We start from the raw sequence: 23,415 nt of genomic DNA on the forward strand, positions 1-23,415 counted from the left end.
CCAACAGTGAAATCCTGTCTCTTCTAAAAATACAAAAATTGGCTGGGACTGGGCACAGTGGGCACTTTGGGAGGCTGAGGCAGGCAGATCATGAGGTCAAGAGATCAAGACCATCCTGGCCAAGGTGGTGAAACCCCGTCTCTACTAAAAATACAAAAAATTAGCGAGGTGTGGTGGTGAGTACCTGTAATCCCAGGTACTCGGGAGGCTGAGGCAGGAGAATCGCTTGAACCCAGGAGGTGGAGGCTGCAGTGAACCGAGATCACGCCATTGCATTCCAGAGTGAGATTCCGCCTCAAAAAAAAAAAAAAAAAAAAAAAGATTAGCGGGGTGTGGTGACGCACACCCGTGATCCCAGCACTTTGTGAGACTGAGGCACCGATCACCTGAGGTCAGGCGTTTGAGACCAGCCTGACTAACTTGGTTAAACCCTGTCCCTACTAAAAATACAAAAATTTAGCTGGGTGTGGTGGCAAGCACCTGTAATCCCAGCTACTTGGGAGGCGGAGGCAAGAGGATCAGTTGAACTTGGGAGGCGGAGGTTACAGAGAGCCGCTGCACTTCAGCCTGGGCGATAACAGACGGAGACTCCATCTCAAAGTGAGGGAAGAAAAGAAAATCCTCAGGCAGGCTCCCGATTGTCTGGCCGGGGTCAGGTGCCCACCTCTGGACCAATGACGTGCTAGGGCCTTCCCTCTCGTGACACCCCTGTGGGGTGGGACTAGGGTGTCCGTGATTGGTGGCTCTCCGCAGAGCCATGGGCTGTGGGAGGAGGTCAGGAGAGAGGCAGTCATAACTCTCCCCGCTGTCCCAGCTCCCAGCCTGGTGTGGGCACAGATGGAACATGTTGGGTGAGCCAAGGACCCACCGGTCCTCCCACCCTGGGACCCCACAGCCCCCCGCCTCCCTCCCCCACCCGCAGCTGCAGTTCCCTGGCCATGCCCAGCCTGGCCCGGGGTGCCGTGTGTGCCCAAGGCGGGAACTCCAGCTCATCTCAGGAGACTAGGTTCATCTGGAGTCAGAGTTCTGTTCCAGAATGTTCCGGATGTGCCATGTGGCCTTGGGAAGTTCCTGTTTCTGTCTGGAGCTGGCTTTCTCTCTCCCTGAAAGGCAGGAGGAGGGGAAGGAGCAGGGGACCAGGGCTCTGGAGTCCCCGTGGCCAGTGACCCTGTTTCCTTTCAAGTCACTTTCCTGCGGGCTTCTAATGGGTGCAGGAGCTCCCGAAGCCCAGGCTGCCAGCCTCTGCAGGGGAGGAGCCGTGGCCTTTTGCTGATAAACTTACGTGAAAGCTGGAGGAGGGGCAGTGGCCACCCCCATCTTAAAGCTGTTGGGGGTCCTGGGACGCCCCTCTGAGCACCTGCGGGTGCAGAAGGCACCCTGGCCATCCGAGTGGGTTCCAGTGCTAGGTAGATGAGGAGCCAGAGATGGCCGAGCCCGGGGAATCTCATCGGGGCCTCACGGGGGAGCAGGGCCCTCGTGGGCCTGGGAGAGGTCAGCGCGGGGCTTGGGGCAGCGAGCAGATCCTTCTGCACTGGACGCCAACGTGGCCCCCCTCCTGCTGGGATAAGCAGGACGATGCCCCCGGCCAGTGGTGTCTCCCCATGACCACGGGGCGTCCGTGACAGCAGGGTCTGTGTGCTGCTGTGAGGGCTGGCCCTGTGTAGGTGGGGCCCCCGCTGAGGGGTGCCAATTCTGCAGGGTGTAAGGTGTCCACAGCCCTGCCCCCGAAGCCACAGGTGCTGACCCTGGGCCCACTGCCACCCGTGTGCTGTCCAGCATCAGGTTGTGGGGCCTACTGTGGGCCCCACGCCGCTCTGGTTCCTGAAGGCAGGCACAGGGAGCTTTTCCCAGAGAACCATGGGGTGGGGACGTTGGCTTCTGGCGAGGGCGTTGGGTAAGCCCAGCCTGCAGTCAGACCCCAGTGGGGTCGCCAGAGATTCTCCAACCCGGAGCCACTCACGCCTCCGCTGACCTGGGGCTGAGCCTCCAGGCCGCTGGCCAGCATTTCCCAAAGCGGGCTCCCTGCACCCCAGCCCTGTGCGGGCTCTGAGAGGAACACGAACACCGGAGCTTCCCCGGCACATCAGAGGGGCTGGAGCCGGTGGGAGGCCCTCGTTCCCTGCAGGCCCCGCCCCAGGAGTCCCCACCCCCACCACAGAAGGCAGGTGCCTGTCTCCCTACTGCAGTCTTGCCTCCAGAACGGTCTGATCCTCCGCCTCCTAGAATGGGGCCTCCAGGCAGGGTCCCGGGCCCAGCAGCGCCCCCAGGTCCTGTGTGAGATGCCGTCTCCCGGGCTTCGGGCCTGCACACGGGGCTGCTGGTGGAGCGAGGCCTTCCCGCGGGTGGTTCAGGACCTTCAGTCCACACCGCAAGCCTTGGTGGGGAATCTGGGGCACGAGGCGGTTCCGTGATTCCCTAGGAGGTTGAGCAGGGGCGGACGGGACCGGGGCTGCTGGGCCTCCCTCCACCTCCTGGGCTGTCACCCTGCCCGGAGGGCTCGGCCTGGCTGCCCCGTGGGTCCCCTCTGCCTCCGCACTGACACCCGTCTCTTCCAGAGCGCCATGCTGCACTGCCCCTACTGGAACACCTTCTCTCTGCCTCCGTACGCCGCCTTCTCCAGCGAGAGCCGGTGAGTGCAGGGCCCTCCCCACCCGGCCCCCACGCCTGCCCGGTTCTGAGGTCACAGTTATAAAGAGAGTTCTGGGTGCAGGGTTCGAGGGCTCACAGTCCTGTTGAGGGGCTCGGGGGTGGTACGCAGGTGTCCTGGAAGGCTCCACCCTGCGGGCCAGGTGCAGGCCGAGACCCCTGTTTGTTGAACACTGTGCTGTGAGCCATAGCTTCCGTCTCCTTGAGAGCCCAACTGGGTGGAGGGAGGGGTGGTGAGGGCTTGAGGCCGGGGGGCCTACCGTGGAGGTAATACCAGGGTGGGAAGGGGTAAGAGGTTTTCTGGGGTGAAGGGAGCCAGAAGGGTACTTTTCCCAGAGGGCAACAGCTGGGCTGGGTTTTGCAGGGTGGGTAGGAGTTGGCCAGGTGAGCTAGCTCCCAGGCTGTGCAAAGGGCTTGGGAGCAGGTGTAGCCAGAGCCTTGGGAGACTCCAGGAGATTGCGGAGCAGCTGTTTGTGGCCAGGGAGTAGAGTGGATGCTTCTTTCCTGCTGGTGTTTGCAAACCGGAGGAGAGCCGCCCCAGGTGGTCCCTGTTCCGGTGGCCACTCTGCACCTGCCGCTCCCACCCAAGCCCTGTGGCTCCCCGCTGGGCAGAGACCTGGGGCTGCTGCCAGCCCTGCTGGAGGGAAGGAGAGCCCGGGGGAGCCTGGCAGGTGGGGAGGAGGCCCTGGGGTCAGCGGCCCACCCTCTGCCAAGCACAGGAGCTGGCCACAGGGCCAGAGCTGAGAAGGGTGGAGAGGGCTCTTGCAGCATGCCCAGCACGCCCAGCCAGCTGCATTTTACTTCTGGGTCTGGACCGAGGTGTCCTTGGACGGGGGACCCCCAGGATCCTCTCCTTGCCGTGTCCTCTGCCATCCTCAGGGTGTCAGAGGGCGGGGGGGCCCCAACATGACCCCTCCCTGGAGGATGGTGATCCTGGGTTGCTATGGGTAGCTCTCTCCTCCTTGCTGGCAGGAGTTAAGTGTGGCCCGAGGGGGCTGTGTGTTGGGGAGGGATGGTCAGGTGGGGCACCATGGGGCCCTCCCCTGGGCCGAGTTTCTGAAACATCAGAATGAACCTCCAGTCCCATCCTGCTGATGGAATGAGGAGGGCGGGACAGCGGCCCTGCACCCCTGCCTACCGGGGAACCGTTCCTTGGGAGCCAGGCCATGCTGTGTCCATTGGTGGGGGGCAGGGCAGCCCCAGGCTTGACCACCAGACCCCTGAAGGCCCCTCCATGTGTGCCACAGGTCCATGGGTCTTGCTGGGCCTGGGCACCCTCCCCAGTGGGGCCCCGAGGGGCCTCTGGCTGTGGCCACACAGGTGCAGTTTTGTGACAGAGGGTAGGCTGAGCACCCTCAACGCCCATTCTCACCTTTCCCATCTCCCTCCAGCCCGTTCATGAACTCCGCCTCCTTCCTCGGCAGCCAGCCCTGCCCAGACACCAGCTATGCCCCCACGGCCACTGCCTCCAGCTTGCCACCAAAGACCTGCGACTTTGCTCAGGTAGGAGTCCCGGGAGCCCCCCGTGCTGTGGGGGGCCAGGGTGGAATCTGTGCTCCCTCCGTCCGCTCCGTGTGTGAGTCCTGCTTGTCACTGCAAGTTTGGGGGCCGGAGTCCTTGGGGCCGCTGTGCTCCCTCCGTCCCCTCATGTCTAAGCCTTGCTTGTCACTGTGCGTTTGGGGACTGTGGCCACTCATTACTCCTCATCAGAGCACGGCCACGTCCACCCAGCAGATGCCGGCGTTGGGAGCGACGCCGCCCCCAGGTTCCCTGCCGCCTGCCCACAGCCGCCTCTCGCTGCAACGGCCTTGTTTGGCGCAGTGTGGACCCAGGTCTCCCATTTAAAGCAGCAGAACCTTCTTCAGAGGCAGCCTGACCCCAGTGCCGAGTGTAGGAGGGGCAGGTGTGAGCCAGCCCAGGCCTGCGGGCCAGGCCTCATGGTTCTGGAGCCAGGAAGGAGTCCAGCCCTGAGCCTGGCATTCGAGGCCCTTTGTTCCATGCCCCTGCCACCCAGCCCACCCCGGAAGCGTCTCTGCTCCCGACTCAGACCTGAGGACTCGGTGCTGGCCGCACGATGACAGCCCCCAAGACATCCCCGTCGTCATCCTCAGGACCTGTGGCTGTGTTGTGTCTCGTGGCAAAAGGACTTGCACATGGGACTGAGGAAGGCCCTGAGATGTGAGCGCATCCCGGGTGACCTGGAGGCCCAGTGTCCCCACAGACGCTCAGGAGAGGAGGCGGGAGGGCAGGACTCCGAGAGAGGTGGGGAGAAGCTGCACTGTCCCTGTGAAGGGAGAGGAAGGGACTCCGAGCCGAGGGATGTGGGCGCCTCTGGACGCTGGGAAAGCCGGGAACTGGCTTTTCCCCTGGACTCCCCGGGAGGGACCCGCCCTGCTTACCCTTGATGTCACAACTTTTGCTCTCCAGACTGAGAGAGGATAAGCATGTGGTGTTTCATGTACACTTTTTAATTTTTATTTTTAGACACAGGGTCTGGCTCTGTTGCTCAGCCTGGAGTGCAGTGGTGAGATCTCAGCTCACTGCAGCCTCTGCCTCCCGGGCTCAAGGGATCCTTCCATCTCAGCTTCCCAAGTGTCTGGGGCTCCTGACATGCACCGCCATGCCCAGCTGATGTTTTGTTTTATGGAAATGAGGTCTCACTGTGTTGTTCAGGCTGGTCTCAAACTTCTGGGCTCAAGTGATTTTCCTGCCTAGAGTTGTCTCTTGACTGAACGGAGGAATCCCACAGATGGTACCACATACACCACGTGTCTGTCTCTCTCTCTCTGCCTCCTGTCTTGTTTGTTTGTTTGTTTGAGACAGTTTCGCTCTTGTTACCCAGGCTGGAGTACAGTGGCCCGATCTGGGCTCACTGCAACCTCTGCCTCCTGGGTTCAAGCAATTCTCCTGCCTCAGCCTCCCAGGTAGCTGGGATTACAGGTGCGTGCCACCACACCTGGCTAATTTTTGTATTTTAGTAGAGATGATGTGTCACCATGTTGGGCAGGATAGTCTCGATCTCTTGACCTCGTGATCCACCCACCTCAGCCTCCCAAAGTGCTGGGATGACAGGCGTGAGCCACCGCGCCTGGCCATATTTATTTCTTTTTGAGACGAATCTGGCTCTGTCACCCAGGCTGGAGTGCAGTGGCAGGATCTCAACTCACGGGAACCTCCGCCTCTTGGGTTCAAGTGATCCTCCTGCCTCAGCCTCCAGAGTAGCTGGGATTACAGGTGCGCGCCACCACGCCTGGCTAATTTTTGTATTTTTAGTAGAGATGGGGTTTCACCATGTTGGTCAGGCTGGTCTCAAACTCGTGACCTCAGGTGATCCACCTGCCTCGGCCTCCCAGAGTGCTGGGATGACAGGTGTCAGCCACTGCGCCCGGCCCCTTTATTTTCAGTTGAGACTAAATTCACGTGACAGAAAAGTCCCCATTTCAACATGGACAGCGCTGTGGCTCTTACTGAGTTCGGAGCTGTTCAGCCATCACCCGGTCTAATCCTCACTCCAGGTCATTATCCCGCTAGAGGACGGGATAATGTCAGCCATCACTCCATGTCCCTCCCCAGCCCCAGCCCCCACGCAGCCCCTTCCTGTCTCTGCGGTTTGGCCTGTCCTGGGCATTTCCTAGACACAGGATCACAGGCCACACGGCCTTCTGTGTCTGGTGTCTCTGGCTTCACGGGACGTCCTCTAGGTGTGTCTGTGCCATGGCTGGGTCGGAGCCTGGCTCCTGACCCTGGCTGAGCCGTGTTCCCACTTGCAGGGCCCCACCGTGTGTGTCTGTGCGTCTGTGCCACCCCCGGCCGTGAGCTCGCGTGCAGGCCTCCGTGAGGACACGGGGTTCGTTTGTCTGGGGTCATGCCTGGATGTAGGTTGTGGGTTGGCAGTAGCTGTGAATCACTGTGAGCGGCGTTCACATGCAGGTCCGTGTGAGTGTGACACAGGCGTGACTGGGTCTGGCTGGGGCCGGCCACAGGAGGGGGGTACTTATGCGGCAGACCAGCCTCTGTGTCTAACCTCCCTGCCCCAGGCCCAGCGCCTGTTCCTGCGTGGGGAGAGTGTCCCCAGGGCAGCCCTCAGAGCCTCTCCTGGGCTCTCCTGAACTGCACCCCACCCTGAGCCTCTCCTGGCCTGTGCCCTGCACAGCACACCCCCAGACCCTGCTGGCCCACCTCGCTGCCCCTCGCCCATCCCTTGCCGCCTATTCCTGGGTTGGGGGTGTTCCTGGACCCCTCCCAACATCACCCTGACCCCTCAGGTCTCTGCTGGGCTCCTGGGGCCATCGGTGCTCACCGGCCGTCCCCGTTCCCCAGGCGCTGCCCCCTTGCCCACCACCTGTCCTGTGAGGACATCTCCACGTTCTGGGTGTCCACCTGGGTCCCCGAGGGGCCACAGGGACCACTGGGAGCGTGGCCGTCCGGTAACTACACTCTCTGCCTGGCAGCCCAGGGGCTTCTGGGAAGCCCAGGATGAGCTCACAGCTTAGAAAAGTGCTTTGCAAACTCTGGCTGCTCTCAGGCAGGGAGGCAGGCGGCATCGACTGCTGTGCAGATGCGTTTTAGCAGGGGTCGGAGGCCTCAGCCACCCGGCACCACGGAGCCCCCGCAGTTACCGGCACAGGGCAAAAAAGAGAGGGAGAGAGATGAGGGAGCAAGGGAGGGAGAAAGTGGGGAGGGACTTCTTACAGGAAGCCTTTGGTTCACACCCAGCCAAGGCCAAGGGGAGCCACCTCTGTCCCCTGGCCTGTGCTGAGGCCACAGCCCCCGGAGGAGGAGCCTCTGCCTCGGGCGTGGGCAGGTGCCGGAGGTGCTCCCGGACAGCCGAGGGTCACTCAGCAGGAAGCCGTGCGCCGGGTTCTGCCCCACACCAGGCACCTGACGGGGACCCTCACAGAAGGGAGCCCGGTTTCCTAGGGGTCCGTGCCAGCCTCTCAGGGCTGCTGTGAGGGAACAGCATACACAGCTTAAAAGGCCGGGACGCTAGCTGGGCGTGGTGGCTCATGCCTGTAATCCCAGCTCTTTGGCAGGCTGAGGTGAGTGGATCACCTGAGGTCAGGAGTTCTAAACCAGCTTGGCCATCATGGTGAAACCCCATCTCTAAAGAAAAAAAAAAGGCCAGGATGCCTGTAATCCCAGCACTTTGGGAGGCTGAGGCAGGCGAATTGCCTGAGGGCAGGAGTTCGAGACCAGCCTGCCCAACATAGTGAAACCCTGTCTCAAACCCCGTCTCTACTAAAAATACAAAAATTTAGCTGGACATGATGGCGGGCGCCTGTAATCCCAGCCACTAGGGAGGCTGAAACAGGAGAATCACTAGAACCCGGGAAGTGGAGGTTGCAGTGAGCCAAGATAGCGCCATCGCACTCCAGCCTGGGTAACAAAAGCCAAACTCCATCTCAAAAAAAAAAAAAAGGCCAGGACTCTGTCCTCTCCCAGCCCTGAATCCTGGAAGTCCAAAGTCAAGGTGCAGACCGGGCCCCTCTCCTTCCTTCCTGTGGTTCCAGAGGAGGCGCCTTCCCACCCCTCCGGCATCTGGGTCTCCTGGCGTCCCCTGGCTGTGGCCATATGGCTGGTGTCTCTGCCTCCGTGTCCTGCGGCCTCCTCCCCGGGGCTGTGTCCCCTGCATATGAGGACACTGGGCACGGATCACCCCCTTGGCCATTGTGGCCTTTTTTTTAACCTCTCTTATCTGCAAAGACCAGATTCCCAAGTAACCCCACACTCATAGGTTCCAGGCGCCAGGACTTGATCATCCACTTAGGGGATACAGTTCAGGTGTGCACGGGGCACTCTAGTGACCAGGCCTGCCCGAGGGACCGGAGACTGGCAGCCGCCGGGGACTGGCAGTGCTGGGGAGTGCCTGCCACCTGTGCCCCACGGCCACCTGGAAGCCTCTTCTCTCTGCCTGCCCCCCAGCTGTGGGGAGGGAGCCCCTTGCATCCCCTTGACTCAGTTTCCCTCACCATAATGCAGGGCTGCGTCACCTGCAGTGCACGGTTCTTGTGAGGGCTGGGGCAGCAGGCACTCAGCCAGGCTTACACGGAGGCCTCGGTCAGCGTTGCCACAGGCCTGGCCAGTGAGGGGAGCATCCTGGACTGAGACAGAGGCACAGACTAGGCCACAGGAACCGTGGTGCAGGGTCCCGGAGGTGGGTGGGGGCGGTGCCCAGCAGGTCCCCAGGTGGCGCAGCCTCTCCTCAGCCTGACCTGGTCCGGGGACCCCGGCCTGTGCTGCCACGCCGACGCCTGGGGAGCAAGTCAAAGTCTGTGTTCCTTTGGTTTCCAGGTTTTTTTTTTTTTTTTTTTTTTTTAGACGGAGTTTTTTGCTCTTGTTACCCAGGCTGGAGTGCAATGGCGCGATCTCGGCTCACCGCAACCTCCGCCTCCCGGGTTCAGGCAATTCTCCTGCCTCAGCCTCCTGAGTAGCTGGGATTACAGGCACGCGCCACCGTGCCCAGTTAAATTTTTTGTATTTTTAGTAGAGACGGGGTTTCACCTTGTTGACCAGGATGGTCTCGATCTCTTGACCTTGTGATCTGCTCGTCTCGGCCTCCCAGAGTGTTGGGATTACAGATGTGAGTAACCACATCCGGCCTATTTTGTATTTTTTGTAGCAATGGGACCTCACTATATTGCCCAGGCTGGTCTTGAACTGCTGGGCTCAAGCCATCTGCCTACCTCAGCTTCCCAAAGTGCTGGATGACAGACGTGAGCCACCACACCCAGCCAAATTTACACTTTTTTTTTTTTTTGAGACAGAGTTTCGCTCTTGTTACCCAGGCTGGAGTGCAATGGCGCGATCTTGGCTTACCGCAACCTCCACCTCCCGGGTTCAGGCAATTCTCCTGCCTCAGCCTCCCGAGTAGCTGGGATTACAGGCATGCGCCACCATGCCCAGCTGATTTTTTGTATTTTTAGTAGAGACGGGGTTTCACCTTGTTGACCAGGATGGTCTCCATCTCTTGACCTCATGATCCACCCGCCTCGGCCTTCCAAAGTGCTGGGATTACAGGCGTGAGCCACCGTGCCTGGCCCCAAATTTACCCTTTAAAAAAATCTATTCACAGAGTTGTGCAACCACTACCTCTGTCTAGTTCCAGAACATTCCATCACTCCACAGGAAACCCTGTTCCCATCAGCTGCCACTCCCCGGCATGTCTTTGGCCCCTGGTTACCCGAATGCTTCTCCTGTCTCTCTGGATTCCTGTCCAGGACAGGACATTTCGTAGAAATGGCATCACACAGTGCATGGCCTTCTGTGTCTGGCTTCTCTCACTGAGCATGGCGTCCTTGCTGTGGCCTGGGTCAGAGCCTCGCTGCTTTTCACGGTTGACTCGTGTTCTTGTGCGTGGATGGGCTCACCATGCTGGCTCCGTTCCTCTATGGGGGACCACACTGCAGGAGCCAGGCTCCCGTGAGCTGTGGGTCCGGGCTGTCTTGAGCTGTGGATCTGGGCTCCTGTGAGCTATGGGTCTGGGCTGTCATGGGCTATGGTTCCAGGCTCCCGTGAGCTGTGGGTCCGGGCTCCCGTGAGCTGTAGGTCCAGGCTGTCGTGAGCTGTGGGTCCGGGCTGTCTTGAACTGTGGATCTGGGCTCCTGTGAGCTATAGGTCTGGGCTGTCATGGGCTATGGCTCCAGGCTCCTGTGAGCTGTGGGTCCGGGCTGTCGTGAGCTGTGGGTCCGGGCTGTGGTGAGCTGTGGGTCCGGGATCCCGTGAGCTGTAGGTCCAGGCTGTGGTGAGCTGTGGGTCCAGGCTGTCGTGAGCTGTGGGTCCGGGATCCTGTGAGCTGTAGGTCCAGGCTGTCGTGAGCTGTGGGTCCGGGCTGTCGTGAGCTGTGGGTCCAGTCTGTCGTGAGCTGTGGGTCCGGGCTCCCGTGAGCTGTGGGTCCGGGCTCCCATGAGCTGTGGGTCCGGGCTGTCGTGAGCTGTGGGTCCGGGCTGTCGTGAGCAGTGGGTCCGGGCTCCCGTGAGCTGTGGGTCCAGGCTGTTGTGAGCTGTGGATCCGGGCTCCTGTGAGCTGTAGGTCCAGGCTGTCATGAGTTGTAGGTCCAGGCTGTCGTGTGCTGTGGGTCCGGGCTCCCGTGAGCTGTAGGTCCAGGCTGTCGTGAGCTGTGGGTCCAGGCTGTCGTGCGCTGTGGGTCCGGGCTCCTGTGAGCTATGAGTCCGGGCTGTCGTGAGCCGTGGGTCCGGGCTCCCGTGAGCTGTAGGTCCAGACTGTCGTGAGCCGTAGGTCCAGGCTGTCGTGAGCCGTGGGTCCAGGCTGTCGTGAGCCATGGGTCCGGGCTGTCGTGAGCTGTGGGTCCGGGCTGTCGTGAGCTGTGGGTCCGGGCTGTGGTGAGCTGTGGGTCCGGGATCCCGTGAGCTGTAGGTCCAGGCTGTGGTGAGCTGTGGGTCTGGGATCCTGTGAGCTGTAGGTCCAGGCTGTCGTGAGCTGTGGGTCCGGGCTGTCGTGAGCTGTGGGTCCAGTCTGTCGTGAGCTGTGGGTCCGGGATCCCGTGAGCTGTGGGTCCAGGCTGTCGTGAGCTATGGGTCCGGGCTCCTGTAAGCTGTGGGTCCAGGCTGTCGTGAGCTGTGGGTCCAGGCTGTCGTGAGCTGTGGGTCCGGGCTGTCATGAGCTGTGGGTCCGGGCTCCTGTGAGCTGTAGGTCCAGGCTGTCGTGAGCTATAAGTCCAGGCTGTCGTGTGCTGTGGGTCTGGGCTCCCGTGAGCTATAGGTCCAGGCCGTTGTGGGCTCTGGGTCTGGGCTGTCATGGATTATGGGTCCAGGCTCCTGTGAGTTGTAGGTCCAGGCTGTCGTGGGCTGTGGGTCCAGGCTGTTGTGAGCCGTGGGTCCAGGCTGTCGTGAGCTGTAGGTCCAGGCTGTTGTGAGCTGTGGGTCTGAGCTCCTGTGGGCTGTGGGTCCAAGCGGTCATGGGCTGTGGGTCCGGGCTGTCGTGAGGCGTGGGTCTGAGCTCCTGTGCGCTGTGGGTCCAAGCGGTCGTGGGCTGTGGGTCCGGGCTGTCGTGAGGCGTGGGTCTGAGCTCCTGTGCGCTGTGGGTCCAAGCGGTCGTGGGCTGTGGGTCCGGGCTGTCGTGAGGCGTGGGTCTGAGCTCCTGTGCGCTGTGGGTCCAAGCGGTCGTGGGCTGTGGGTCCGGGCTGTCGTGAGGCGTGGGTCTGAGCTCCTGTGCGCTGTGGGTCCAAGCGGTCGTGGGCTGTGGGTCCGGGCTGTCGTGAGGCGTGGGCCTGAGCTCCTGTGCGCTGTGGGTCCAAGCGGTCGTGGGCTGTGGGTCCTCCTGGATGTGCACCTGTGAGCGTAGCTGTTGGGTTAACTGTTACTCCCACATTCACTTCTTTGAGGAGCTGCAGGACGGGTTTTGTGGTGGCTGCCCCGTGTCCTCCGCAGCACTCGTGGCCATGGGCTTTTCTCGTGGAGCTGGTGTGGGCGCCTCGGGTGGCTGTGATTGGCAGCTGAGCTGCGTGTCTCCATGAGTTTCTCCGCCATTGGTGGTTTTCCATGGTGGGCAGGGTTCCTGGCAGGGGGCCCCTTCTCCAGCCTCACTCACCTATGTTGTCCCCCAGCTTCCAGGAGGTGATGGGTCCTGGCAAGGGGTGTGGATGACCATCTCTGCCAGCCTCCACGGCTGCTGGTGCCGGGTCTTAGGGCCCCAGTGGGGCTGGTGCGGGGCCTGCAGGTCTAGAACAGGGCGAGCCAAGGGAGCGGAGTGCTCGGCGGCACCGCTGCCACTCCACGGGGTTTGAGGGCCCCCTGGTCCCATTCTCCCCTCGGAACCCTAGTGGGATCCCACAAGCCCAGAACTGTCCTGACCCCTCTGGCCCAGCCATGGGCTCCCCAGGCCTTTTGGGGCACAGTTTCCTTCAGGGCAGGGCCCCTCCCCCCGTCACAGAGGTACTGTGGCCCCCTGCACGGTCTCGGTCTCATGGGAAACACAGTTTCTGCCGCTTCAGCAGCTTCAGTCGCTGAGCACAGGCAGATGGGTCCGTCTTCCCACAGCCCAGCCCATTCCCACCGCAGACCCGGGGTCCCCCAGCTCCTCCAGGGATACAGGGAATGACCGCCTGTGAGTCAGAGTGTGATGTCCGATCAGGTGTCTGCCCACAGTGTCTGGGCTCCTGTAATCCATGAACCAGGGTTCCCATGGCCAGGTGGGAGCGGTGGAGCTGGGGGCTCTCAGCCCAGGGGTCTCCTGTGGCCCAGGGTCCCTACAGCTGGGTGGGAGCGGTGGTGCTGGAGGATGCTCAGCCCAGGGGTCTCCCCGTGGCCCAGGGTCCCTACAGCTGGGTGGGAGCGGTGGTGCTCGCGGGCTCTCATCTCAGGGGTCACCCCGGCAGGTACCTCATTGCCACTTCATTTTCTTCCTAAACGAAGACTTTCTTCTCCCAGGCCCTACGGCTTGTTCCTGCTGCTATGCCAAGGGGGCTGAGGCCCGGCCAGAACCTGGAGAGGAGGGCTCAGGCTCAGCTCTCCCTCCACCAGCCCCAGGTCAGGGGAGGCCGCAGAGCCTGCTGAACCCCCGGGCGTGGACAGAGGGAAGGAGCAAGGATGGGCCTCGCTTCAGCGGCAGGGGCTTCTCGGGGGCCTCAACCCGCAGAGGGGGGATGGGGAGAGCCCCCAGTGGGGCGCAGCAGGGTCCGAGGTACACTTGGTATGGGTGGGGTGCTAGGTGAAGGTCTGGGGATTCACGCCTGGTCTGAGGGGCCATGCTGGGACCAAAGGGGCTGTCCGGGCCTGTTTCTCTGCCTGTGGCTTAAGGGCCCAGGCTAGTGGGGGGCACCAGAAACAGCAGCTGGTCCTCGTGGAAAGGAACCCAGCTCTCTGCAGTCTGGGGAAACTGAGGCCCATGCCCACCTGGGCACTCTGCGCCCTCCCCGGTGTCCCAGAGGGGGCCGGCCCAGTGGCAGGGGACGAGGTGGGGGTACATGTTGACAGCGCCTGTGGCAGATCCGCCCCGTACAGTAATTCTCGCACTGCCGGTAATTGCCCTGACTTACTGGCCGGCATCATTTCCTGAAAGTCAGCCCCGGCCTTAGAGGAAGCAGGCGCCAGTGGCGGTGACTAAACCGACATGCAAATGCAGCCGGGCGGAGAGCCGCCTCCTCAGTCTGCCCCGGCCGGCCCAGTGCTGGGACCGCCGCGGTCATGAGGGAACCACTGCGGGGCGGCCCTTCCAGGGGGACCCCCGGCCCCCCGAGCGCCGGGACCATGTCCCAGCTGCAGTTCTGGCTGCAGTTCGAGGCTCTGAACAAGGTAAAACCCCCTTCCCAGGATGGGGGAGACCCTCGGGGGCAGGGGTCTGGGAGGTGGGACTCCCATCTAGGAGGGCCGGGCCACCTGCCAAGCAGTGGGAATCCCCTCCGGAGCCCAGACCCTAGCCCTCCCTGTCCGTCTCTTCTGGGTGAGAGGGAATCTGCCGGAAGTGTCCGAGGCAGAGATTTAGGACTTGGGGATGGGAGCGGCACTCCGGCACTCTGTGCTTAGGCTGGGGGACCCGGGTGGAGTGGGGGGGCAGGCTCAGCCGCACCTGGGCAGGGGCCCTCAGTGGCAGTGGCAGTAGCTCTTGGGAGGGCTGCTTCCCCTCCTTCTGCCTCCCAGATAGGGCCCCCCAGAGCCGTCGTTTTCCTCTAGAGAAGCCTCAGGTGGGGGGGTCTGGGTGTCTCGTGGGACCTACCTGGGGAGTGGGGGCTGGGTGGGCTCTGTGAGGGCTGGCTCTGGAGGCACAGGCAGAGAATCCCTGTGCCTCTGGGGTTCCCCGTGGGTCCCAGAGCATGGGGTAGGGGCAGCACATCGGGTCTGGAGTCAGTTCTGGAGTTGGCTTCCCAGGGGAGGGGGAGCCGTGTCAGCTGGAAGCGAGCAGTCAGATCCTGCCAGCTCCCCGCTCAGCCCGCCAGGGGCTCCTGAATTGCTTCAGAGACAAGAACCACAACAGGCAGCCCGGCCCTCCCTGGGGCCCCAGAACCAGGGGCTGATGGGGAGGGGTGCAAGTGTCACCCCCGAGGGGCTGGGTTCTCTGAAGAGGCACTAGGTCAGCTGAGCCGAGGCTGGAGGGTGGGTGGGGCATGTGGCCACGCCTGTCTGCCTCGGCCAGCCTGGAGGGGCCGCGGAGGGACACACAGGCATGTATGGGACTCGGGCTGTCTCTGAGGTCAGCTGGTGGCTGCTAGGAGTCAAGTCCAAATGTGGGCTCAGGATGGAGCCGAGGTGCGGATGGAGCTGATCTGGCTCCATTCAGCCTCCCACACGTGAGCAGGGCTCACCCCTGGGAGCCCTGTCTCCCCTGCCCCTAATTGCTGAGGGCTCCAGCCAGCACCTGCTAGAGAGGAAGCCATCAGGGGCTCATGTGCCTGGCTGGGTGGGCTGTGCCGGGAAGGAGTGGACAGGGAGGGGTGCAGGGCCCAGAATTCTCATTCTCAGGACCTGAGAGCTGCAAGCACCCCCTCCTTAGTAGACTTTCACTTGTATTTGTTTATGTTTGTGACAGGGACTTGCTCTGTCACCCAGCCTGGGGTGCAGTGGCACAATCTCGGCTCCCTGCAGCCTCCACCTACTGGGTTTGAGCAATCTTCCCACCTCAGCTTCCTGAGTAGCTGAGACTATAGGCACATGCTACCATGCCCAGTTAATTTTAAAATTTTTTGTAGAGATGGGGTCTTGCTGTGTTGCCCAGGCTGGTCTTAAACTCCTGGGTTCAAGCCATCCTCCCACCCTGACTCCTAAAACGATAGGATTACAGGCATGAGCCACTGGGCTTGGCTTTAATTTTTTTTTTTTTTTTTTGAGACAAGGTCTCAGTCTGTCTCCCAGGCTGGTGTGCAGTGGTGCAATTATAGCTCACTGTGGCCTTGACCACCTGGGCTCAGGTGATCCCCCTGCCTCAGCCTCCTGAATAGCAGATACGAGCCACCATGCGCGGCTTGACTTTAACTTTCCTTTCTTCTTTCTTTTTTTTTTTTTTTTTTGAGACAGAGTTTCGCTCTTGTCTCCCAGGCTGGAGCGCAATGGGGCGATCTCGGCTCACTGCAACCTCCGTCTCCCGGGTTCAGGCAATTCTCCTGCCTCAGCCTCCCAAGTAGCTGGGATTACAGGCACCTGCCACCACACTCAGCTAATTTTTGTATTTTTAGTAGAGACGGGGTTTCTTCATGTTGGCGAGGCTGGTCTTGAACTCCTGACCTCGGGTGATCCACCTGCCTCGGCCTCCCAAAATGCTGGGAATACAGGTGTGAGCCTCCGTGCCCAGCCGACTTTAACTTTTCAAACTGTTTTAGAATGAAGGAGAGGGCTGGGCGCGGTGGCTCACGCCTGTAATCCCAACACTTTGGGAGGCCGAGGCAGGTAGATCACAAGGTCAAGAGATCGAGACCATCCTGGTCAACATGGTGAAACCCCATCTCTACTAAAAATACAAAAAATTAGCTGGGCATGGTGGCGCGTGCCTGTAATCCCAGCTACTCAGCAGGCTGAGGCAGGAGAATTGCCTGAACCCAGGAGGCGGAGGTTGCGGTGAGCCGAGATCGCGCCATTGCACTCCAGCCTGGGTAATAAGAGCGAAACTCCGTCTCAAAAAAAAAAAAAAAAAAAGAGACCGGGCGCAGTGGCTCAAACCTGTAATCCCAGCACTTTGGGAGGCCGAGGTGGGTGGATCACGAGGTCAAAAGATCGAGACCATCCTGGTCAACATGGTGAAACCCCGTCTCTACTAAAAATACTAAAAATTAGCCGGGCATGGTGGCGTGTGCCTGTAATCCCAGCTACTCAGGAGGCTGAGGCAGGAGAATTGCCTGAACCCAGGAGGCGGAGGTTGCGGTGAGCCGAGATCGCGCCATTGCACTCCAGCCTGGGCAACAATTGCACTCCAGCCTGGGCAACAAGAGCAAAACTCCGTCTCAAAAAAAAAAAAAAGAAAAGAAAAAATAGAACAAAGGAGAAGCTGCCAGGACAGTGCAGAAAGTCCCGCGCCCCCTGCTCCTGGCTCCTTATGGTTCCCTCTCCCTGCTATGGCTGTCACGGCTAATGAACCAACATCCATACGCTACCGATAGCTACTGAGGCCCACACTTTGCTTGGATTTCCTCAGTTTCCCCCATGTCCTCTCCCGCCCAGGGCCCCACGTGGTGTTTGGGCATCTCCTCGGGCTCCTGTGGCCGAAGCGGTTTCTCAGAGGCCTGTGTTTCAGATGCACTGGGCGGTCTGGGGCTGGTCAGGTGGTGTGGACGTCCTGGAGTAATCGCTCAGGTGTTTTCCTCAGTTGGTCCGATGTTTCCTGAGACTGGGCAGGGGTTTTGGGGGGAAGACCATGGGCGGGAGGGCCCTGTGGTCCTGTCCTCTTGGGCCGAGGGTACCTGGCGAGGGTGTGGGGCAGGTGTCTCTGCCTGAGGTCCCTTTCCTCTTTCCACGCTGAGCTCCAGGGAGACTCGCTGTGTGGCCCACGCGTTTGGGTTGGGGGAGCGCTCCTCCTCTCTGCCAGTGCCCCCCACACCACCAAGGTCTGGGTGGCTCGGGGCCGATGGCAGCTCACCTTTGGTCCTGGCTGCAGCCTTGGCCAGCCCCGGGGTCCCGGCCCTGCCCAGGAAATTCTTCCTCGGAGGGTCCAGGCCACAGGTCAGTGTGACCAGGCCCTCCGCAGCCTGGGCGGGCAGTGTCAGGAGGGCTCAGTGTGGGGAGCTGCCCCCCACCTCTGCCCATTGGGGCCTCCAGAGGCTCTGGGAGGTGGGCTACGCCTGCCATGCCTGGGGTATGGGGGCCGCACCCTCAGTGGCTCTGGGCCTGAGGTGGGCAGCACAGACACCCCATCCCAGAGGTGCTGTGGGGTCTCTGGCTGGGGCCAGGTTCCCAAATGTCCGTAGTGATCAGTGACTGGGTGCTTGGATCTGACAGGGTGGGCAGAAGCAAGCAGGAAGGTGAGGAGGACACAGCCCATAGGCGCCAGGGAGGGGCAGCGCCCCTTCCACATGCCCGATGCTTTTTTTCTTCTTTTTCTTTTGCCTTAGCCATGCATGAGCATGATTTTTTTTTTTTTTTTTTTTTTTTTTTTTTTTTTTTGAGACAGAGTCATGCTCTGTCACCCAGGCTGGAGTGCTATGGCTTGATCTTGGCTCACTGCAACCTCCGCCTCCTGGTTCAAGCAATTCTCCTGCCTCAGCCTCTCAAGTAGCTGGAATTACAGGCATGTACCACCACGCCCAGCTAATTTTTGCATTTTTAGTATAGACGGGGATTCACCGTGTTGCTCAGGCTGGTCTCCAACTCCTGACCTTAGGTGATCTGCCTGCCTTGGTTTCCTGAAGTGCTGGGATTACAGGCGTTAGCCACCGCGCCTATTTATTTATTTATTTATTTGAGACAGGGTCTTGCTCTGTCACCCAGGCTGGCGTGTAGTTGTGCAGTAACAGGTCACTACAGCCTTGACCTCTCAGGGCTCAGGTCCTCCCACCTCAGCCTCTTGAGTAGCTGGGCTGCTAGGCACGCACCACCACACTCAGCTAATTTTTTTTTTTCTAGTCTGCCTTAGTAGCGTGAAAACGGGTAATTTTTATATTTTTAGTAGAAACGGTGTTTTGCCATATTGTCCAGGCTGGTCTTGAACTCCTGGGCTCAAGCGATCCTCTGTCTTGGCCTCCGAGTGCTGGGATTACAGGCATGAGACGTGATGCCACCTGGCGTTTGAAAACCTTGACTTAGAAATGATGTACAGGCAGCCGGGCGCGGTGGCTCACGCCTGTAATCCCAGCACTTTGGGAGGCCGAGGCGGGTGGATCACAAGGTCAAGAGATCGAGACCATCCTGGTCAACATGGTGAAACCCCGTCTCTACTAAAAATACAAAAAATCAGCTGGGCATGGTGGCGTGTGCCTGTAATCCCAGCTACTCAGGAGGCTGAGGCAGGAGAATTGCTTGCACCCAGGAGGTGGAGGTTGTGGTGAGCCGAGATCGCGCCATTGCACTCCAGCCTGGGCAATAAGAGCGAAACTCCGTCTCAAAAAAAAAAAGAGAAATGATGTACAAATGCCAGGCATGCTGCCTCACACCCGTAATCCCGGCATTCGGGGAGGCCAAGGCAGGTGGATCACGAGGTGAGGAGTTGGAGACTGGCCTGGCCAACATGGTGAAACCCTGTCTCTACTAAAAATACAAAATGTTAGCCGGGTGTGGTGACACATGCCTGTAGTCCCAGATACTTGGGAGGCTGAGGCAGGAGAATCACTTGAACCTGGGAGGCGGAGGCTGCAGTGAGCTGCAGCATCACTGCCCTCCAGCCTGAGTGGCAGAGCAAGACTCTATTTCCAAAGAAAAAAAAAAAAAAAAAAGAAATGGACCACACAGTGTATCTGGCGTCCCTTAGTGAGTGTGACGTCCTAGGGGTTCATCCATGCTGTGGCCGGAGACAGAGCCTCTCTCCTTTCACGGCTGCGTCGTGTTCCAGCGTGTGGAGGGTATGGTGTGTCCCATGAGTGTGTGGGGGCTGCGGTGTCTCCCGCCCCGTCACCGGCCGCGCCCTCTCCCCCAGGACTCCCCCTGTTTTGAGGACTTCTCCAACATCTCCATCTTCTCCTCATCTGTGGACTCCCTGTCGGACATCGCGGACATGCCCGAGTTCCTGCCGGCCGACAGCCTCACCCAGGTGTCCACCATCTGGGACGAGAACCCTGCCTCCTCCACCCACGATAAGGTCAGTGCCCCCGGGACCCACAGGGTCCGGCGGTCTCAGCCTCTCCCACTCTTCGTGCCAATGGCTGTGCCATCACCGTCAGCGCCGTCCGAGGGTGTGGAGGAGGTGGTGAAGTGAGGCTCCTCTCGTGCCCTGACTATGAGGAGGCAGTGTCCAGGATGTCTGTGCCTGCCACACCCGGGTGCTCCTGGCAAGGAGTGGGGGGACCAGGATGCTGCCCAGTGCCCTGCATTGCCCAGCACAGCTCCACCCGAGAGGGGCCAGGGAGGGCCCCCGGAGAGGCAGTGCCCAGCGGGCCCAGGCCATGTGGCTGTCCAGGCAGAAAAATAGCACCTGTCGTGGCTGCCAGCCCCATGGGGCCAGGGTCAGCAGTGGCCATGTCCTCGGCTAGGTGGGAGCTGAGAGGGCGAGGTTGGCGGAATCCTGTCCCGGGGTGGCGGGGAGGTGGACATCATCCTTGGGGGCTGAGGGGCTGGGCTTTGCCTCGGAGAAGCTCCTCCTGAGGACCTGGGCGGGCCAGGCCTAGAGGAGGGTCGTAGGGGAGCAGGGCCCATGCCCAGCACCGCACCGTGGAGGTGTGAGGTGTGAGGGAGGCAGGCCGGGAGCCAGGCCTGGGGAGCCCCTTCCCCCATCCAGGGCTGTTCAGGAGAGAAGCTTCTAGACTTTGGGAGTGGACGTTGGACATGTGTCTGGGCTGAATGCCTTCTGGTGAGGGCCCACACCAGCCTCCCCATGCTCCCTGCATGGTGGTGGGCTCACACCCACAGGCCGCTCCCCCGGGCCCTCAGGAAGGGTACGACTCCACCAGCAGAACTCACAGGCCTGGGGACATGGGCAGGAAGCCTCAGAGCACCCTGCAGCCACGGTGGGCAGCTCAGGCATGACTCCTCCGGCACAGAGGCCCAGCGGGCATTTCACCCAGCCCGAGGCCCATGCCCTCCCGGCTGGCTCACAGCTCTAAGCAGGGCATGAGGAAAGAGGCCAGGGCCCAGCTGGCGTGCTGCAGATGGCTCAAGGGCATCTGAAACCCGGTGCCCCACCAGCCCCACCGGGAATGGTGACTCAGCCTTCCAGGAATCTGCGTGGCGTTTGTTTGTGTTTTGTTAATTTTAAAAAGGAGAAGGCAACTGAGTATAGGTTTCTAATCTTCCTGTGCCAAGCTTCTACTGTCTTCAAAACTTTCAGTAGTGTTTCTAATCTTCCTGTGCCACGGTCTCACTTTCTTTTAAAACCTTCAGGCCGGGCTCGGTGGCTCACGCCTGTAATCCCAGCACCTTGGGAGGCCGAGGCAGGTGGATCACGAGGTCAAGAGATCGAGACCATCCTGGTCAACATGGTGAAACCCCGTCTCTACTAAAAATACAAAAATTAGCTGGGCACGGTGGCACGTGCCTGTAATCCCAGCTACTCGGGAGGCTGAGGCAGGAGAATTGCCTGAACCCGGGAGGCAGAGGTTGCGGTGAGCCGAGATCGTGCCATTGCACTCCAGCCTGGGCAACAAGAGTGAAACTCTGTCTTAAAAAAAAAAAAAAAAAAAAAAATTCATGTTCAGATTTTTTATGGCTCATGTTACCGTTAGGATTTTTGCTTTTCTGAGTGGGTATTTTCCAGAATCACACAGACCTTAGTTTGGACCCTGCCGTCCCCTAGTCATGCATCCCCAGGTCTACCCTGCCTCACTGTTGGGGTCGGTCTGGACAGTGGGCATGACAGGCCACACCACCCCTGACCCGCCCATTCACAGGCTTGACACGCCCAGTCAGTTTGGAAGCCTCGGGGGGCACACCTGGCTGCTTATACCTGGGCTCAGCTCCCCGAGGCCAGTGCTCCCCACCTTGGTGCAGCGGTGTGAGGCTCTGGGCAGTCCTTCTCCCCAGAGTGAGGCCCCAGTGGGAAGGGTCCTCTGGTGGCTGTGTGGCGGGCATCCTGGCTCCATCCTTCACAGAAGAGCCGCTGCCTTTGAGAGGCCTCAGGGACTGCACACACGGGAGCCCTTGGGGAGTGTGTTACTAACCTGGGCTACCCAGCGTGTGCTGGGAGCCAGTAGGTGAGGGACAAGGTCCAGGGACACCCGCCCTGTCTGCCTCTGTCTCCTCTTCCCCCTCCAGACCCCCAAGTGCCTCGTGCTCTGCTTGGATCTGGCACACAGTGGGTCAGTCCTGTCAGACCCCCATCCACAGCCTTCCTGCCAGGTCCCTCGGGACCAAGTCTGTTGTCCATCAGACCTGGCCGGGCACCCTCCTCCAGGCCACTCCAGGCACCCCAGGCATCAGTGGGAAGGCTGCCAGGTGCTGGCCAGGAGGGGCGAGAGCCTCAGGCCCCAGGGAGGTGCCCACTGGGGAGGCTTGGGAGGCACCAGGGTCACCCTGAGAACAGCAGGAGTGCAGGGCCCAGGGAGTGAGGATGGGGAGTGAACAGGAGGCATTGGGAGCCTCCCTCTGGTGGCCGGGCCTGGAAGACCATCAGCTGTGGCCTGCCGTGACCGACCCAGGCTGACCTCCTGCTCCCCCTCCAGCTGTTCCCGCTCAGCAGGCCATTCCCAGCCTTCGAGGACTTTCTGCCCTCCCACAGCACCCCACTTCTTGTCAGCTACCAGGTGAGCTGGGCCCAGCTGGGCTCCCTCCCCTGCCCTCCCATAGGACCTAAGGAGAGAGCTCAGCACAGGCACCTCCAGCGTGAGGGGCCCTAGGCCAGCCTAGAAGCTGGGAGTGCCCATTTTAGGGAGAGACGGAGGTCATTGGAGACCCTGAACCTGTGGGGTGGGGGCATCAGGGGCGCTGACCCTTCCTCTTCACCCCTGCCCACCTCCCCACCCCCCGCCCTGGGCAGGGCCTCACCACAGTGCCTTTTTCCGGCCCTGGGGGCACTAAGGCGCCGGAGCACACCTTACTGCAGAGGCAGACAGAGCCATCTCCCACCCCTGAGCCACTCAGCTGCCCGTGGTCAGCCTGGCCCCTGCCCCTGGGGGAGGCCAGTGTCCATGGCTGGTCAGGCCTACAGTCTGCACTGAGCTCCTGCCATACACACAGGAGCAGACTGGGCATAGCCAGCCAGAGGAGGAGGACGAGGCTGAGGAGGAGGAGGCGGAGGAGCTGGGGCACACGGAGACCTATGCCGACTACGTGCCATCCAAGTGTGAGTGGCCCAAGCCGCACCCGCCCGAGACGGGTCCAAACCCATCCATGGGACCGAGACCCCGCAGGGGACCACTGCCCGCACAGCCCACAGGGGGAATTTGAAACTTCCGGAAAGGCCAGAGAGAGCCCTGGGGACAGGTTCTACAGTCCGGGCTTGTAACGGTTTCCAGAGTGCGGAGGTGAAAGGAACGTCAGAGGCACTGGGAAGATTTTTATGCATTTGTCCTTTCCTCGAGCCGCTGGCTGTGTCCCCAACCAACCCAGCAGGCTGTGGCCACGCCCCCAGACTGCCCGTCCAGCTCTGGCCACGTCCCAGACTGCCCATCCAGCTCTGACCACGCCCCAGGCCCGCCCAGCCACCTCTGGCCTTGCCCCAGGCTGCCAAGCCAGCCCTGGCCACGCCCCCAGGCCCGTCCAGCCAACTCTGGCCACGCCTGCAGGCCCGCCCAGCCAGCTCTGGTCACGCCCCAGGCCCACCCAGCTGGCCATAACCGGCCCTGACCCCGCCCCTTAGCCACACCCTTTACCTCGCCCTGGTCCCTGCCCCTCCAGCCAAGATCGGGAAGCAGCACCCAGACCGCGTGGTGGAGACCAGCACACTGTCCAGCGTCCCGCCCCCAGACATCACCTACACCCTGGCCCTGCCCTCCGACAGTGGGGCCCTGTCTGCCCTGCAGCTAGAGGCCATCACCTACGCCTGCCAGGTGACCACGTGTCCCCACCCCAGCCCAACCCAGCCCTCCTCAACGAGGCCCCTTGGGAGGGGCCGGGCCAGCACCCCCAGGCTCTAACATCTGCCCTCTGGCCACAGCAACACGAGGTCCTGCTCCCCAGCAGGCAGCGCGCGGGCTTTCTCATCGGTGATGGGGCCGGCGTGGGCAAGGGCCGGACGGTGGCCGGAATCATCCTAGAGAATCACCTGCGGGGCCGGAAGAAGGCACTGTGGTGAGGCCCTGCCCAGGGT

General features: G+C 61.1%; 1 protein-coding gene across 2 annotated transcripts in view; it reads left to right on the plus strand.

Annotated features, from left to right (window-relative positions):
• Positions 1-23,415, plus strand: part of SBNO2 (strawberry notch homolog 2) — a 66,366-nt gene that overhangs the window by 25,956 nt on the left and 16,995 nt on the right. The window contains exons 3-9 of one of the 2 annotated variants that reach the window (XM_039466194.2): positions 2,556-2,629; positions 4,038-4,149; positions 19,153-19,314; positions 21,830-21,910; positions 22,344-22,449; positions 23,004-23,155; positions 23,263-23,396. In XM_039466194.2, coding sequence (XP_039322128.1) covers positions 2,556-2,629; positions 4,038-4,149; positions 19,153-19,314; positions 21,830-21,910; positions 22,344-22,449; positions 23,004-23,155; positions 23,263-23,396 — 821 coding nt within the window. Of the gene's footprint in view, positions 1-2,555; positions 2,630-4,037; positions 4,150-8,973; positions 13,896-19,152; positions 19,315-21,829; positions 21,911-22,343; positions 22,450-23,003; positions 23,156-23,262; positions 23,397-23,415 lie in introns of those variants that run through there. The other variant, XM_003944476.4, reaches the window with a different exon arrangement.

Source organism: Saimiri boliviensis, chromosome 14, assembly GCF_048565385.1.
Source record: "Saimiri boliviensis isolate mSaiBol1 chromosome 14, mSaiBol1.pri, whole genome shotgun sequence".
Lineage (NCBI taxonomy): Eukaryota > Metazoa > Chordata > Mammalia > Primates > Cebidae > Saimiri > Saimiri boliviensis.